Source organism: Eschrichtius robustus, chromosome 15 (assembly GCF_028021215.1).
Source record: "Eschrichtius robustus isolate mEscRob2 chromosome 15, mEscRob2.pri, whole genome shotgun sequence".
In the NCBI taxonomy this organism is placed as follows: Eukaryota; Metazoa; Chordata; class Mammalia; order Artiodactyla; family Eschrichtiidae; genus Eschrichtius; species Eschrichtius robustus.
Genome location: NC_090838.1, coordinates 19,019,416 through 19,038,300, shown reverse-complemented (window position 1 = coordinate 19,038,300; position 18,885 = coordinate 19,019,416). Strand labels below are relative to the sequence as shown.

Here is an 18,885-nt window from a genome sequence, read left to right as displayed (position 1 = left end):
TGGCTTTAGGAGGAAAAAAATACCATTTTTAATTTTAGAGCTTTATTACCTTTTTAGAATTTTAGAGCTCGTTACTGTTTTCAACTGTGTAATTAAGAAATTTTTGTTGAGCGTTGGACCTGTAGAATCAGCTGTAGTGTTGTACTGCATATATAACAACCCAAGCATTTATTACTCAGGTCCCTACAGTTGAGACTTTAGTTCTATCTACACCAGTATTCCAGTTGTGTTTTAGAGATTTAAGTTAGTACTGGGTCAACATATATCATTTGACTATTACTTTGAATTGGAGAAATGTACCAGTGAAGACTATTTCTGATATCATTTAATTTTTATAGCATACAAGTGGGATATAACCTTTCTGAATCATGTATGTTCAGAATTATGTGTTAGAATACTGCTGTGCCACTACCCAGCTATGCAGCTTAAACATGTGGAACTTATTTGTGTGTGTGTATGAACATATGCATATGTATGTATATCTATATATGTAAAACAGGGATGACACTACTTACTGCATGGGATCTAGCATACCGTGGATGTTCTGTAAACGTGTATTTTTCCTGCTACATAGACAATAAGAACATATTTGACAGAGCCAGTAGATGAGACTAAGCAACAGAAATCTTTATGAAAATACCACATTTTCAATTTAGTGATGAATTGAGGGGCAGTGGATAGAATTGTAATAGATTTCTAAAGTGATCATCAGACAATGTAAAAGATTTTAGATTTTTAAGGAAATATTGAAAACATCAACCCCAAAACTTAGGTTTTCCTTCCTTTCTATAAGACTTATGAATAAATGTAGATTAACCTTAGGATATATTTTACTTGAAGTTCAAAATAATAGACTGTTGGCTCTTTAAAAGGTTCTGTTAGTATATATTCTAAATAAGCTAGAATTGGATCAACTATTTTTAAGTTGGCTTTGAATTACATATATTTCATAGTTTTCTTATTTCTATGTGACTTTTCCTTTCTGTAAAATTCTAGTGCGTTAATAACATGTTTTAATATGGTCATTTTTGCGGAAGTGTTCAGATTTGAAGACTATTTGAATACTACTTAAAAATTATTCCTTCTCATATGACTTAGAACATTTTTATTCTGTTAGTAACATTAATCATGATAATATTTAATCATGATTGTTGTGTGTGACTTTCTTGGCTGGTGGTGTCCCTTAAATATTAGAAAGTCTCTGAGCTTATTTAAGGGGTTCATTTTATCTTTGTACCACTCGTCCTTACACACATTGGTGCCCTATAAATGTTTGTTGAAAGAATGTACAATATATGAAGGTGTCAAGGTTCCTGGTCGGAGTCATGAAGAACTAAGCACTAAGCATTATCAGATAGGGTGAGTTGGCCACTGCAAAAACAGGTACCCAAAGAAGGGTGAGGAGATAGTAGTATATAACAAAGTGTTATAATGTGATAAGGATTGACACAGATTCCCTTCTGCTGCAACAGACTTCTCTGTAGTCTTAGGATAGCAGTCTGTCACTGCCTGGGGATGATGTATGTTAGAGCAGCTCAAGCTTCCCCAACCAGACTGTTCAGACTTAAAATAGTCGTAAGGTTTCTGACTAAAAAGCCTCACTTTCAGTATTTTCTGGCAAGAGTACCTTTATCACAAGAAGAGCCTGAGAAATATTTTAATGCTCTGCCTTCTCCTTAATTATGTTGTTCCCTGGGATTGGGTTGAGTAAGGAAACTAATTTATTTAGCACTCTCCATGTGACAGGCATGTGTTAGATGCTTTATATTTTTGTTTTAAGTTGGGTTTATTGAGATATAATTCACCTCTTTTTAATACAGTTTGATGAGTTTTGACAAATGTATATAGCCATGTAAATTGGGATATGGAACATTTCCATCACCTAAAATTTCCCTTTGTCCCTTCACCTTACCCTTAGCCACTGTCAACCACTGATCAGATTTCTGCCTCTATAGTTTTGTCTTTCCAGAATATTATATAAATGAAATACACAATAGGAAGCCTTTTGTATCTTTGTGGCTTCTTTCACTTAACAGAATACTTTTGTGATTCATCCATGGCGTTGCGTATATCTTTCTCTTTCTTGCCAAGTAGTATTCCATTGTATAAATGTGTACCACAATTTGTTTACCCATTCATCTGCAAAAGGCATTTGGGTTACTTCCAGGTTTTGGAACTTTAGACATAATGTCTAAACCTGCTATAACCATCAGATGACAGATTTTTATCTGGAAATAGGTCTTTATTTCTCTTGAGTAAATCCCCAAGGGTTATTGTTGGGGTGTTATTATGGTAACTTCATAAGAAGTTGCCAGACTTTTCCAAATTATCTCTTTGCCTTCCCACCAGCAATGTGTGAGAGTTTTGGTTGCCCAGCATCTTTGCCAGCATTTTTATTTTTTTAATTCCAGACATTCTAATAGGCATGTAGTGATATCTTATTGTGGTTTTTGTATTCACTTCCCTGATGATCAGTGTCATTGAACATCTTGTCATATGCTTATCTGCCATCTGTGTATCTTTGATGTGTCTATTCAGATCTTTTGCCCATTTTTAAAAGCAGGTATTGTCTTCTTATTGAGTTGAACCTGTAGTTCTTTAGATATGCTGCATATATGTCCTTTATCACATATGTTTTGCAGATATTTCCTCCTAGTCTGTAGCTTGTCTTTTCATTTTCTTAACACTGTCTTTATGAGAGCAGAGGTTTTAGATTTTGATGAAGTTCAATTTATCGAAAAATTTTTAATGGTTTGTGCCATTTGTGTCCTAAAAAGTCTTGCCTTAACCAAAGTCACAGAGATTTTCTTCTTTGCTTTCTTCAGGAAGTTTCATAATTTAGCCCTTACATGTACATTAGATATGATCCATTTAGAGTTAATTTTTGTATATGGTACAAGTTTGAGATTCTTTTTTTTCTAATATGGATGTCCAGTTCTTTAAGCACAATTTGTTGAAAAGACTATTCTTTCCCCAGTGAATTATCTTGATATTTTTGTTGAAATCAACTGACAACATATTTGTAGGTCTGTTTCTTTTTAATTATCATCAAGGTGCAGATTAAGACCCTTAATTAAGCCTGCATGGATTCTAATCCTGCCTTTAACATTTGCTGACTTTGTTACCTTGGACAAATTATTTAATCTCACCATGCCTCTGTTTTCTCCTCTGAAAAACAGTGATAGTAATAATAGTTACCTGATAGAATTCTTGTGAGACTTAATAGAAACAATACGTGTAAAACTCTTAGAAAAGTACCTGACACATGGTAAGTTTTGTTAAATGTTAGCTAGTTATTTTGTCAGTCTAATAGATGAAAAATGATATTTAGTGTTTTTTAGTGTGGATATATTACGTATTATGTGTAATCTTTACAACAACCCTGAGGAGTTAGGTAATACTCTTGTTTATAGAGGTGGCAATCAAGGTACAGAGAGTGTGAACATCTTATCTATGTACATTGGGAGACAGTGTAGTGTAGAGAGTTCAGGCTACCTAGGTTCTAATCTCAGTTCTGCCACTTGTTAGTTGTGTGACCTTGAGCAAGTTACTTTACCACGATGAGTTTTGGTTTCCTCATCTGTAAAATGGGGGTAATAGTGTAGTACCTTATGTATAAGGTAGTGGTGGCAGTCAGTGAGTTACTGTATTTGAAGTCCCTGACCGATAGGGCTCAATAAAGGTGAGTTGCTTCCATCTTTATAATCCTTTTTGTTGTGGTCATTATTTTTTTATCATCAGCATCATTTTTCCAAAGTCATACAGTATTACATCAGTTCTGTAGCCACACTACTTGCCTTCCTAGTCACAGGAATCATGATTGGTTAATTTATTTATTTTATGATAAACTAATAAAGTAGGGTTTTTTTACCATGTGTATGGTATTTATTTAAAAAGTGTGTAGGTTTAGCTATTTTAGGTCTTTAGTTCTTCAGTACATCTGTTCTTTCCTTCCTCCCTCCCTCCCTTCCTCCCCCACCACCCCACCAACCCCACCCCCAATGCAAGGCTTATGGGATCTTAGTTCCCCTACCAGGGATTGAACCTGGGCCACCGCAGTGAAAGCACCAAGTCCTAACCACTGGACTGTGAGGAAATTCCCTGTTTCTTTATTTTTAACTCTAATCTTAAATCTTGTCTTTAAGAGAGGATGTTTATAGATTTTTTTTTTAAATCCAGTCATTTAAGGCTAAGAAATATTAAATCCACCTAGTGTTTAAAATTATAGTGGGCACCTGTATTTCAGTGATATGCATTCCTGGAAACAACTTTGTAAGGCAGATTTTTATGGACTATAGTCAGCAAATATGTGTGAGTTTACATACCTAAACATATTTGGTTTCTTATTGGTAGAAGCTGAGTAAACTGAAAAGGTAATCAGAAATAAAGTATAGATGATTATTAGCCATGTTGAATATATAGCTTTAAAGACCTCCACAGAGAGCTGATATAACTATATGTGAAGGATAGACAACAGAAAGATTTGTAAATGACTCTTGTCTTTCCCCAAGCCCTGATCTTGCCTCTCTGCTTTTTCTCTACTCCCTCTAATTTTTTCAGACATTTATTCCTCGATCATTTTTAAGTGTTTGTGCTGGGTACTCTGCCAGTTCCGAGCATAGAAAGATAAACATACAAAGCTCTTGTCCTCCAAGGGCTCATAGTCTGGTAGAACAGATGGATAGAAAACAATTACAGAACCTTTTTAAGTGCTCTGTAGAAGCATGGAAAAGTCTCTTGAGAATCTAGAGGAGGAAGCAATTAATTTGACCTGCAGGTGTCAGGGACCTCCTGGAGAAAGTGACACCTGCCCTGGACCTTGAAAGAGAAAGTTTGAAATGGAAGACGGTGATATGAATGGCAATCCAAGTAAAGGGAACATATGTCACGGGATGAGAAAGAGGATGTTATGTACATGGCGTTTGTAAGAATTTACTTTTCTGCGATAGGGATACACTACCAGCATTCTTGTTATTCTTGGTTTTTGTTTTGTATAGATTTCTTTCTTGTTAAATAGTAAATAATAGTATCACGATTAACATTTTTCTACATATTTGTTATATAATCAGTGTTCAAAAAAATTTTTTTTATTTTTTTATTTTTGGCCATGCTGCGCGGCTTGCGGGATCTTAGTTCCCCCACCAGGGATCAAACCTGGGCCCGCTGTGCTGGAAGCATGGAGTCCTAACCACTGGACCGCCAGGGAATTTCCCCCCAAATTTTTTAAGATACATTATTCCAAGGGAAAATTTGGTTGCTTTGACATGTAAAAGAGACACATATTTTTATATTCAAATGTCAATTTATATGTATCTCCTTTACATTTTGTTGCTTGTCATTTTTAAATTACAAAAATAATACTACTAAACTAAAATAGATATCAAAGTAGTCAGGGAGGCAATATGGTGTAATAGTTAAGAGCAGAAACTTTGGAGTTATACTCTAAAGTACAGGAAGATTCTAGCTAAAAATTAAATCAGCTATCTGGTGTTAGGCCAGTTATTTAACTTCCCTAGCTTTGTTTTTTTCGTCTGTAACTTGTGTAAACCTTGTTCACGGAACTGTTGTAAAAATGAAACGTAATATTAATATGCTTAGCATGGTTGCTGGTATAAAGTAATAGTAAATAGTAGTTGCTGCTTCTGCTAAGTACTATTACTCTGCTAATGTTGTTGGACTTTAAAAACAAATGATAAGACAGGGAAGGTTGTTTCTCTGAGATGGTCAAGAGTTGAGAGAACAGTAGGGTAAAGGGGATTAAAAAAAGATCTGTAAAAAGTAAGATGAGATTAACTCATCTTTTAACAGGGTGTAATTGCAAGATGCCTGTGGCATCCTTAGGAGAAAGAGACCACGTAATTCACTTTGACAGCCACCAGTTGTTGCCTTTGGACAGCATTATTTGCTAGTTGTCCTGAGTTGGCTGGAAGGGTAGAGGTGGAGCAGAATATTCGGCGGAGTGATAGAAAGAAGAGGAGGCAAGGTGCAAACCTGGTTTGTATAGGACAGTGGTTCCCCACCCTGGCTGCACAAAAGAATCACCTGGAGAGCTTTTTAAAAATTGTGAAGCTTGTGCCTCATTCCCCAGAGATCCTGATTTACTTGGTCTGCTGGAATAGCTTTTTTTCTCCTAAAGCTCCCCAGGTGATTCAGCCAGGGGTTGCATATCTCTGGTGTAGGACATTGGCTAGTCAAGTATTGCCTGCTACATACTTTATACTTTTGAAATCATCTTTACATACACCATTCTTACAACAAGTCCTAGGTAAGGAAACAAAGGATGAGGAAGTTTAAAGACCTGCTCAAGTCACAAAACTGGTTAGCACACAGGAGCAGAGCCTCCACTGTGTTCCTTTATGCTCCACTGCTGCCGTTTAGCTATGAAAGGAAGAGAGTGAAGATGTATTTGGGGGTAGTGAGTTGAGACTGGGTCTCATGTTCAGAGCAAATGGAAAGGAGCATAAAATCATTGTTTGTTTTTCATGGCTTGAGAGACCCTCAGACATTTTCAGGTTTAGTAGACCATTGTCTGTTTTAACACCTCTGGTAACAGAAGAGTAATTGCTGGTGGGGTTGATTCCCTCTTCATACAGTCCTAACTTTCTTCAAAATGGTGGTCCTTTTCCTAATTCATGTATGGAAGGCAAATAACCACTTCGTATTCTGCATAACAGCTTGTAGAAACACTTAACAGTTGCTACCATGTCTTCTTTAATCTTTTTTTTTAAACTGAAGTATAGTTGATTTACAATGTTGTGATAGTTTCTGGTGTACAACAAAGTGATTCAGTTATACATATACATATTCTTTTTCATTATGGTTTATTACAGAATATTGAATATAGTTCCTTGTGCTATACAGTAGGACCTTGTTGTTTATTTTATATATAGTAGTTTGTATCTGCTAATCCCGAACTCCTAATTTATCTCTCTCCCACCCCCTTTCCCCTTTGGTAACCGTAAGTTTGTTTCCTGTTTCTGTTTCATAAATAAGTTCATTTGTGTCATATTTTAGATTCCACATATAAGTGATATCATATGGTATTTGTCTTTCTCTTTCTGACTTACTTCACTTAGTATGATCATCTCTAGGTCCATCCATCTTGCTGCAAATGGCATTATTTCATTCTTTTTAATGGCTGAGTAGTATTCCCTTGTGTATACATACCACATCGTCTTTATCCATTCATCTGTCAGTGGACCTTTAGGTTGCTTCCATGTCTTGGCTGTTGTAAGTAGTGCTGCTATGAACATTGGGGTGAATGTATCTTTTCGGATTATAGTTTCATCTGGATATATGCCCAGGAGTGGGATTGCTGGATCAAATGGCAACTCTATTTTCAGTTTTTTAAGGAACCTCCATATTGTTTTACATAGTGGCTGCACTAATTTACATTCCTATCAAGAGTGTAGGAGGGTTCCCTTTTCTCCACATCCTCTCCAGCATTTATTTGTAGACTTTTTAATGATGGCCATTCTGACCAGTGTGAGGTGGTATCTCATTGTAGGTTTTTGATTTGCATTTCCCTAATAATTAGCAGTATTGAGCATCTTTTCATGTGCCTATTGGCCATCTGTATGTCTTCTTTGGAGAAATGCTTATTTAGGTCTTCTGCCCATTTTTTGATTGGATTATTTTTTATTACTGTATTGTATAAGCTGTTTGTATATTTTGGAAATTAAGCCCTTGTCATTCGTATCATTTGCAAATATTTTCTCCCAGGCCATAGGTTGTCTTTTCATTTTGTTTATGGTTTCCTTTGCTGTGCAAAAGCTTGTAAGTTTGACAAACTTATGATTACCAGGGGGGATTGGTGGGAGGGAGGGATGGTTAGGGAGTTTGGGATTGACATGTACACACTACCGTATTTAAAATGGGTAACCAACAAGGACCTACTGTATAGCACAGGGAACTCTGCTCAATATTATGTAACAACCTAAATGAGAAAAGAATTTGCAGAAGAATAGATACATGTATATGTATAACTGAATCTCTGTACTGTACACCTGAAACTAACACAACATTGTTAATCAACTATACTCCAATATAAAATAAAAAGTTTTTTAAAAAAGCTTATAAGATTGATTAGGTCCCATTTGTTTATTTATGCTTTTACTTCTATTGCCTTGGGAGACTGACTTAAGAAAATATTGGTACAATTTATTTCAGAGAATGTTTTGCCTATGTTCTCTTCTAGGAGTTTTATGGTGTCATCTTATATTTAAGTATTTAAGCCATTTGGAGTTTAGTTTTGTGTATGGTGTGAGGGTGTGTTCTAACTTCATTGATTTATATGCGGCTGTCCAGCTTTCCCAGCACCACTTGCTGAAGAGACTTTCTTTTCTCCATTGTATATTCTTGCCTCCTTTGTCGAAGATTAATTGCCCATAGGTGTGTGTCTATTTCTGGGCTCTCTATTCTGTTCTATTGATCCATATGTCTGTTTTTGTGCCAATACCACACTGTTTTGATTACTGTAGCTTTGTAGTGTTGTCTGAAGTCTGGGAGGGTTATGCCTCCAGCTTTGTTCTTTTTCCTCCGGATTGCTTTGGCAATTCTGGGTATTTTATGGTTCCATGTAAATTTTAGGATTATTTGTTCTAGTTCTGTGGAAAATGTCATGGGTAATTTGATCCCTATCACATTAAATCTGTAGATTGCTTTGGGTAGTATGGCCATTTTAACAATGTTAATTCTTCCAATCTAAGAACATGGCGTATCTTTCCATTTCTTTGAATCATCTTCAATTTCCTTTATCAGTGTTTTAGTTCTCAGCATATAAGTCTTTCACCTCCTTGGTCAGGTATTTTTGTATTTTGGTGCGATTTTTAAAAGGGATATTTTTTTTCTACTTTTTCTTCTTTAACCTTTGATTATTCAGGCTTAATATCTTTAGTTCCTTAATTGCCTCATAGAATATTTCTAGACCTCTCATACCACCTTCTTCTCTGGAGCTGCTTTGTTGTTCCTATTGAAATATGCACTCATAACTCAACACTAAGTCTTGTTTCAAGATAGTGATTTAATTCTATGTTATTGGCCTTTCTCTTCCTGGATCCTATTTAAATTATCAAAGAGAACATAAAAAAAAAAAAATCCAAGGTAGCTTTAGGAAATCGCGTCACCATCGGTGTACCAGAAACTTTGAAAGTTTCTAGAAATTTTGAAGCAGATTAGATTGGATTCAACATAGGCATAGGAGAGTCATGTTTGATAAATAAATGGACTGATGTTTTCAGTAGAGCTGTTGAGTAAAGGGGGCTGGAATGCAGGGTGGAACATGGGACTGATGGCAAATTGAAGGATTTCTATGAGTCCAATGAAGTTGGAGCAGTTCTCCACAGAATTTAACCTCAAACTTTATGGATGCAAACAGTACTCTAAGTAGGGCATTTGTTACAGAAATAAGATAAAATTTTAATGAACTACCGAAAGACAAGTGAGGGCCAGCATGTTGGTCTGGAATAACTGGGGGCCATAGACACAATGGGAGTTTATACTTACAAGCTGTTTCCTGTGTGCATTAACTGGGTGCTCATGAGAAAGATGGGGGCTGTGCAGGAGACCAGAAAGAGCCCCCACCTCAGTTGCAGGCAGCTGTAGGCGGACAGACATGAAGTACCATGCATTTCCTTGCATCTTTTTTTCCTATTAAGTAAAAACCTTGAGCCACTGAGAGGGGGTCAGTAAAGCCTCACCCCAAGGACACAGGCAGAGACACATTGCTGCTGGAGTAAGGGTAGAAGAAAAACCTGTCTACCCCTGAGCTGGGTAAGGAAACCTTGTGTCTAAGATTCTATACCAATACCAAGCAGAGGTATTACTCCTACTACTGCTGGTGGAGCAGCAGGAAAGTGCTTCCCAAGACCAATCACAGATACAAGGAGAAGTTTGGATGCCCCAGGGTGGAGGGGCAGGAACAGAGAAATCCATACCCCTGGGACTCAGGTGCACATGGCCTGCCTAAGACTGAGAGTGGATGAGGATCAGATGGTAGTGAAAGCCATCTGGTGGGGGATGGCAGACTCAGAGTCACATACATTTTAAGGTGCTTCCAGCAGTTTAGGAGAGCCACACCAGCGCAGTCTCCTTGGGGAAGAAGACTCCAGGGCCAGTTCTGAAAGAGAAAAGGTCATGCTTCTCCCACTCCCATACCTCTTGGGGTCTAAGGTATGTCTCTTCAGATGCCTGCTCGTTGCTCTCCACTGCCAAAAGATCTCGGTGTTCCATGTAGGTATAACTTCACTATTTTCTAGTGATCTAGAGGTGTTAGGTGCAAGAGGGACAGGGACATTTTTGTAAACCCTAACCAGAATTAACTTTGAATCCTCTAGGTCCCTTTTTAGCTGAGCTGCCACCTGGAGGATGCACCAACCAGCTAAGAGGCGATGATGATCCCTTTCTTAGGGACAGCACATTCAGTAGCCAAACTGTCTTAGTTTAAGGAGTAGGGTGAACCAGGAGGAGGTTATGGAAGCAGAGTCAGACATCATCAATGCATTGTTGAACAGCTTTTCTGATAAATGATTCATTAGCGTCAGTGCAAATAGTCCAGAAAGCTAAAAACATGACACAGATTACTTTCAAGGGCCGCAATAGTGTGGACATAGGGGGCTGATTGGTAACCTGAAAAAGTGTCAACAGCTTGAGGAACCACCAGTAGCCCTAGGGGGAGATCAAAAGTTTGATGTAGTCCATCTGCCAAGAGCCAAAAAAGGGCAATGTCCTGTGCAGTGAGACCTCCCAGACAGGAATCATTAAGTCTGGCATGCAGTGGTATCCTCTGCATCAGAAACACAGAGTCAGACTTAATCAGAAGCCTGATTTCAGTCTAAATTAGAGAATGGGCTCTTGCCATGGGTAGCTACATAAGTGACCCAGACCATTCAATTAGCAATTAAAATTTGTTTTCAGTTTGCAGCCCCAGAGAGGCTACCTTTAATCTGTCAGTTGTAATTTTCCAAGTGGCAAACCAAACAGCTGGGCCACTGGCAACAGCCCAAGAATCTGAGTTGTGCCCACTGAAGAGAATGACTGTGTCTCCTTTTGGTTCTGCATAGCTCTGAGGCTGAACAGTCATGGCAGCCCAGTGGACACTGTCAGCTTCTATAAACCATTAGTGAACCAGGCTGAGGCATTTCAGGGAACCTCATTGATCCAGCAGCTTTGCTTCGGACAGTGGAGTAGGAATAAAGTTTCCGCTCAGAGGATTGGCTGCCACTTTTTCATATAAAGCCAAAATGCCGCTGGGGCAAGGCTGTCCTGTATTCTTGAGTATACCATTTCCATTTGGCAAGCAAGGCTTTTGGGGGTCCTTCTCACCTTGTTAGTTGTGGAATTTAAGTTTGACCCACCCCCAAATGGGACTATCAGGCCAGAGAGTCACTAGGCCTGCCTAGATCAAGCGTTCAGACCCAGCTGGAAGCTGTTTCCCTTTGCCAAAGGCTCCACTTGGCAGAATCCTCAGTAACAAAGATTTGTGCTGTTTCCAGTACCCAGAGTCTAATTGTGTTGGGGTTCACCAGCTAGTTCTGCTGGTGGAGGTATTTAGTTTAGCCAGTAGTAGTATATCAGTGTTAATTTATGTGTTTTGACAAACATGCTGTGGTTATGTAAATTGTTAACATAGTGGATATTGGATGAAGGATATACAGGAACTCCGTACTATCTTTGCAACTTTCCTGTAAATCTAAAAGTATTTCAAATTGAAAAATTACTTTAAAAAGTACCAGATGGCACTCTGTAACTTCCACGGTAAAGGTCAGATGAGGATGGTATTTAAGACCCCTTAAAGTTAATTCCTCCTACCTATTTCTTAACCACTTTCCCACACTCACGTGGTGCTTTAGCTATTAGTCTACTCAGTGCAGTTGCAGTGTCTTGAACATGCCTTGACTTCTCATGCTGCCCCCTTTTTGTATGAAATGCCCTTATCCCACCTCTTCACATGGCAAAATTAAAGCCAAGCTTCAAGGCTGTGCCTCGGTCTTACATTTCCTGTTAACTCATCATTGAGGCTTCTAACTCAGTACTGGCACAGCTTTTTGTATGTATTTCTGCTTAGGATGCTTCACAGGTTAACATTGTAAATGCTGGTAGTCATCTTCTAGAGTAAGAGTTCCTTGAGGATGGGAATAATACTTTATTCATCTTTTCATTTCCAGTATTTAGCTTGTTGCCCACTTCCAGTGAGTTGTACACAGTAATTGTTCAAGTAGATGTTAATTGGGTGAGTGAGTGAAAAGCCTTAGGGCCATGCTATGTATGGTTATGATAGAGCTTTCCTCTTTGTGTCACTTCAGTATTAAGTACTGTCATTAAATGGATATTTCTGATTCTTGTTTACATTTTGGAATTGTATTTAAGTATTCTCATGTATACACTATAAAATCTTTGTCTTTCATTTATGTTTTAGGAGGGCCAAACATGTGGGCTATTACCTCTGAAGAACGGACTAAGCATGACAAGCAGTTTGATAACCTCAAACCTTCAGGAGGTTACATAACAGGTTTGTGTTTATATTTTATTTGTAAATTATGCTCCTTTTCATGTAGTATCTTATAATTAGTTTTAATTTGACTGCCATCAATTTGTATTATTTAATGATAAAATTCATATCAATCAGAATTCTAGAATTTTTTTAAAATGTGACTTTCTTATTTTACCTGGAACCATCTTAATTTGTTGTCTTTGGATTTGGCATAATAGAAGATCTTTTCCTGATCCTAAACTTTAATTGTCCAGTTTCACATTTTAACCTCGTATCTGGAAAGTTTTCCATTTATTTCTCAAGGTAATTGAGACTTTTTTCCCTAAGCAGATTTATTAATGTGTTCTTAACATGTTGTGCCAGTTACTAGTATAATGATCAGTATTACTAAAACCTAGTAGAAATATATATATCAGATCAATTTTCTTGAAAATAATCTAGAATTTTTTTTCTCTGGAATCTGTTTTTCTAACATTTAGTCCTCTGTCTTTGAGAGGCTTTATAAGCATTGATTGTTGATGCTATAGCCCTTGTTTTGCAAGAAGTCCCCCAGAACCAAAAGAGGATTAATTTAGGTGTGTCTTTCAAATTTTTTTCTATAAGTGAAACTTTCTTTTCTATGCTAAAGCACCTTAGGGCTTTATTTACAGTAGTAGTAAATATAATGGCTAATATTTACCAAATCTGTACTGTATTTCAGATACTATACTAAATGCACTATCTCCTTTAACCTTCACAACAAGCCTGTGAGGTTGCCCTGTCGTTGTCTGTATTTAAAGATGATAGAACTGAAACTTTGAGGTGTTCTGTAACTTGCCTAAGAGATGGTTAGTGGTGATCTGGGCTTGGTAACCTTTCAGTCTGACTTTGGAGTCCATCCTCTTAAACATTATAGTTTAATGTTATTTGCACTTCTGTAATAAAAACTACCTTACCTGGTATCCGGGTTGGGATTTGATTACCCTACTTGCAAGGTAATAATTTGGTCCGTTACTGTCTCATGGATGCTGGCAGAAGACCCAGAATTCCTGAGTCAGAGACCAAGGACACTCTTTCTAATGGCACAGCTGGTAGCATGAGCATCAGCATATTTCTGTCCATTTCCCTCATCCCCTGAGTCACATAGGGGCCATGCAGAGGGCCCGGAAGGATGCTGCACATGCAGTGGTTGTGTTATAGAAGAGGAACACTGGGCTTCTGGGAACCCACCATTTTTCAGCAAGCAGTAAGCAAGCTTATTCTTTGTCCCAGAGGGAAACATTACCTCATCCCTCAAGACTGCTCACTGCAAACCCAATTCTGAGACATGATCCAGGTAGAGAGCAATTAGGATCTTACGTTCTTGGCATACACAGCAGGACATATAGGACATATCAGACACCCATGAGGAGTATCTTTCCCAAACCTGGTATTTTTTTTAATTAGAACTCTTCTAGGGAATAGTGTTTTTAACTATAAATTTTATTAGATAGGTGTATTATCAAATAAGACCCCAATTATGAGGAAAAACTAAGATGAATAATGTAATCTTTCATCACTGATTAATGCATATATAACTTCAGTTGTGACATTTTTGTTTTAAAACCTCTAAGTCTTATTAAAGTAATATAAATAATTTTTCTTTAATAATTGTAATTAGGGACTTCCTTGGTGGTGCAGTAGTTAAGAATCCGCCTGCCAATGCAGGGGACACGGGTTCCAGCCCTGGTCCGGGAAGATCCCCCATGCCACGGAGCACCTAAGCCCGGGCACCACAACTACTGAGCCTGCGTGCCACAATTACTGAATCCCGCACGCCTAGAGCCCGTGCTCCACAATAAGAGAAGCCACCGCAATGAGAAGCCCGCGCGCCACAAAGAAGAGTAGCCCCCGCTCGCCGCAACTACAGAAAGCCCGCGCGCAGCAACGAAGACCAACGCAGCTAATCAATCAATCAATTTATAAAAAATAATAATAATTGTAATTAAAATAAATCAATAACATTGTTATTATTGGCCATTATTCTTATTCAGAGGCATCAAAGTAATTCCATTTACTAATATGCTGTTTGATTTTTTTGTTTTTATTGTCTTCAGGTGATCAAGCACGTACCTTTTTCTTACAGTCAGGCCTGCCAGCTCCTGTTTTAGCTGAAATATGGTAAAATGTTTTCTTTTGTAGATGAGCTTAACTTTCTGATAGTCTGACTTTGTTGTGTTTTTAATACTTAGTGTTAACATAAAGTTGTTTTTACTTGTAGTCTGTTGTTAATAAGAGTATTTCTTCAGCTTTTTAGAAAATAAATTTTATTGAGTAAATGACTAAAAATCAATTGGGGTTTTGTTCTATAGGATAAATTTCTAATTTCCTTAGAATTTCTAAGGAAAGGAAATTTCTAAGTGTTTTTCTATTAAAAAAAACACTTCTTTACAATTTGGCAAGAGTCTTGATCTTCATTCTGTTATTTTGTAGTTGTTTCATTTATTTCATCATCTATAAACCCCAAATTAGCCCACCCTTCCCTTATTCCTACCTTAAAGAAATTGTTCTTTATAATATCTAAGGTTTTGGTTTTTTAATGCATTTACAATAAACATCAACCCCTACTCCATCCTTCTTTCCATTCAGAATATTCCCATGCCTGGCAGAGTGCCAGGCACATAGCAAGCATTCAGTAAATATTTGAACAAATGAATAAATTGTTTACAGTGGTTATACTCTTGTATAATTTCTTTCCATCTGCACTGGTGGAATTCATCCCAAGGGTATCTAGATACTATATAGACTGATAGTATTTTGTTACATACTATCTTTGGTCAGTATATATTAATGTACAGGTTTTAGCTTTTTGTTATACACATACACACACATATTTAATTAAGTGATGATCTACATGTAAATGCTATGTCATTGTTTCCATTTTATCATCCTCCTCAAAAGTAATGTTGACCCTGAATAACAATCTACCACCCTCCAAACTAAGTAGCAGATGCATTAGTTTGATCTGCTGTCAGGTTCTGTGGGGAGGGCCCTGTTCCATCCTGAATAAAAGACTGACTTTGACCTCTTAAAATCAGGGGAGCTCAATACATCAAAACAAAACCAAACCAAACAATCTACCGCCCTCATTGTCCTTTTAGGGCTTTATCAGACCTGAACAAGGATGGGAAGATGGATCAACAAGAGTTCTCCATAGCTATGAAACTCATCAAACTAAAGCTTCAAGGCCAACAGTTGCCCGTGGTTCTTCCCCCTATTATGAAACAACCTCCTATGTTCTCTCCATTAATTTCTGCTCGTTTTGGTATGTGTTTATTAATTTAATTAGATGCATTTGATAGTTAAACTTGATTCCTAGGCATAATATTTGAGAATCAGAAAAGGATTTGTTGGCATAAAATGACAGTCCCCAGACTCCAAGTTAACTTCCATGTCTGAGACTAGAAATGTTAAGTTCGCTGTCGTAGCTAGGGAGTCCATGTGTCCCAGTTTTCCAGGGACAGTTGTGATTATGCCTGTTGTCCTGGCATCTAGTCTGGTTAGTGTTCCCTTTCATAATTCCCAGTTGGATGATAAATTATATGATCCTGCTAGTTATAGCTGATCCTAAATACTATTCTTAATTAGTTTCCTCTATACTCTGTATGCATAACAAAAAATGTGAACAATTTAAACTCGAAATGGTTTCATTTGGGGGGGTAATTTAAAATTATACATAAGTAGAAATTTCTTTTTAAAGGTTAATTAGCCAGCTAAATTTAGGGCTAAAAGTCAGAGACTTCGTGCTATTTAATTTGCATATTCATCAGAGGGAACTAGTTTTCCATTAATTTTGATTAGCCATTTTCCTATTATTTGTGAGAATCACTCATTGGAACGGAACATTCAATTAGATATCTCTGTGTATCTGAAACATGTTCTTCCACCCCAGATGTTAGACCTTAAAATACTAAATTCTTTCACTATTGCAGTGAATTCTAGAGATAATATCAAATCCTTGTGTAACCATATTTATATAGTGTACTTCATATTCTGCAGTTAGTAAACAAATGAGTCATCACTTTGTTCCTTTTAAAGAATTGTCCTTGAATCCATATGTATTGTGTTACGTATAAGAAAAGTGAAACATGTGGCATGCTTTCTTCTTGCACATAGTGTGTGAGCATAAATGGTTCTCTTAAAGTATGCAGTATTTAGAACATCCTTTACGGGGGAGGGGAGAGTTTGGGGAGTGACTGTGTGTGTGTGTGTGTGTGTGTGTGTGTGTGTGTGTGTTAACTCAACAGCACTGTATTTATTATCCCTACTCAAACCCCACATTTGATCAGGTAATACATTCTCTCATTGAGGATACTAATATTTGGTTGGAAAAGGCTCTTTAGTTTTATTCATGATACTAGAAGAGAATTTTTAACTCCTTAGTAGGCATTCGCTTAGTTCACACCGGTCAGAATATTGATATTAAAAGCAGTAGCTTACCTCCTGCACTGCACTGGGTCCAAGCTGCTTTAGTGAAGTTTTTAAAACTAGTTTGCCGACAGTGTTTCTGTAACATAGCAGCTGCTCACTGTACTGTGAACTTGTTTTCTGTCATGTGTTTTATAACTGGTTTAGCAGCACTGGGGAATGTGTTCTGTTTTGTCCTTAGGAATGGGAAGCATGCCCAATCTGTCCCTTCCTCAGCCACTGCCTCCGGTCGCACCCATAGCAACTCCCTTGTCCTCTGCGGCTTCAGGGACCACCCGTCCTCCCCTAATGATGCCTGCTCCCCTAGTGCCTTCTGTTAGCACTTCATCATTACCAAATGGAACCGCCAGTCTCATTCAGCCTTTATCCATTCCTTATTCTTCTTCAAGTAAGTGCTTTGTTTCTAATGACTCAGTATTTTATATGAAGAAACTGTTATATTTGCATCCCAATAGATAGATTTCCTTCATACTTTGTGAAATTGTTTAGTATGAACCTTTTTCTTTTTTCGTTTTTTTTAGCATTGCCTCATACGTCGTCTTACAGTCTGATGATGGGAGGATTTGGTGGTGCTAGTATACAGAAAGCCCAGTCTCTGATTGATTTAGGATCCAGTAGGTATGAATACTTAAAGCTTCCAACTTTTTAGGCTTTCAATAAGGAGTATTTAACAAATGACTTTTTTTTTTTTTAAAGCTCTGAGCTTATCCAGGTTTTACTTTATAGTGGCCAAATGTAAACACTTGGTAAATTTACTATTTGTAATTCACATAAAGTAATTTTATTTAAGAATTATTAACTGTCTGTGGTATTTTACTTTTGAAAAATATATCTTATGTAAACTAAAAATATTCTGCTATATTTTTAATCAATTTTTTGCACAAAGCTACATTTTTCCTATCAAAAATATTTCTCAAAACATCTCATAATCATTGTACATTATTATTTCTCGAGCAAAAGCTGCTGATTGAGTGTCCTTAAAATTTCAGAAAGCACAAAAGCATCAATGTTCATTCATCACCACTCGTATAAATCACAACAATACTCTTTAAAGCAATGACCCAGAAGAACAATGTCTGCATCCTTGTTTAAACACTCACTGATTGTGTGACCTTGTTTTTCTCAACATCACTGAGCCATAGTTTGTCCATCTAAAGGATGGAGACAGTAATACCGTTTAAGTTTGTCATGAGAATTAGAAATAATATTTGTAAAAACCCTAGCACAATGTGGGGCCTGGCACATAGTAGGTTCTTGGTATATGGTAGTTCTATACTTCATATGGTATTTGCTTTCCTAAGAATAAGGATAATTGATTAAATTTTTTTCAGTATCAATTATAAAAGTAATTACTGTTATATTATAGAAGGTATGATTCTTATTGTCTCTGACTTAACGTATTTTATTTAGTAACAAAAATTTTAAATAAATTTTGTTACAGCTCAACTTCCTCAACTGCTTCCCTCTCAGGGAACTCACCCAAGACTGGGACCTCAGAGTGGGCAGTTCCTCAGCCTTCAAGATTAAAATATCGGCAAAAATTTAATAGTCTTGACAAAAGCATGAGTGGATACCTCTCAGGTAAGCAGCATACAGTGCTTAAGAATGTGAGAGAGTTAGGATTTTATATGGACTTCTATTAAAGAAATTTTATTTGAAGTTGTATTTTGTAGCTCATTTAAAATTTTAACATCCAAAAAATTTAGCAAGCATTTGATAAATACAAATAATGTTTAAGTTGTGTACGAGTTAGAAGTTCTTATAATCAAGTTTAGCACACAGATATACACCCAACTTTTTGGAAAGAAGACCTTTCCCTTGAGAAGGTCAAACCTCATCCTCCAATGCAGGGAATGGAGAACTTCATGTGATAAGAGAGTGTGGCACTAAGCTTCAGCTCAGTTTCCCTGAGAGTCTCCTTCCTCATTGGTTCTTTCTCTGCTTGTCCT

The 18,885-nt window shown here is 37.1% G+C and overlaps 1 protein-coding gene across 4 annotated transcripts in view; it reads left to right on the top strand.

Annotated features, from left to right (window-relative positions):
• ITSN2 (intersectin 2) overlaps positions 1-18,885 on the top strand; it is a 160,032-nt gene that overhangs the window by 34,556 nt on the left and 106,591 nt on the right. For all 4 annotated transcript variants that reach the window (XM_068563921.1, XM_068563920.1, XM_068563922.1 and 1 more), the window contains exons 3-8: positions 12,416-12,508; positions 14,566-14,629; positions 15,610-15,773; positions 17,118-17,324; positions 17,458-17,554; positions 18,378-18,517. In XM_068563921.1, coding sequence (XP_068420022.1) covers positions 12,416-12,508; positions 14,566-14,629; positions 15,610-15,773; positions 17,118-17,324; positions 17,458-17,554; positions 18,378-18,517 — 765 coding nt within the window. The remainder of the gene's footprint in view (positions 1-12,415; positions 12,509-14,565; positions 14,630-15,609; positions 15,774-17,117; positions 17,325-17,457; positions 17,555-18,377; positions 18,518-18,885) is intronic.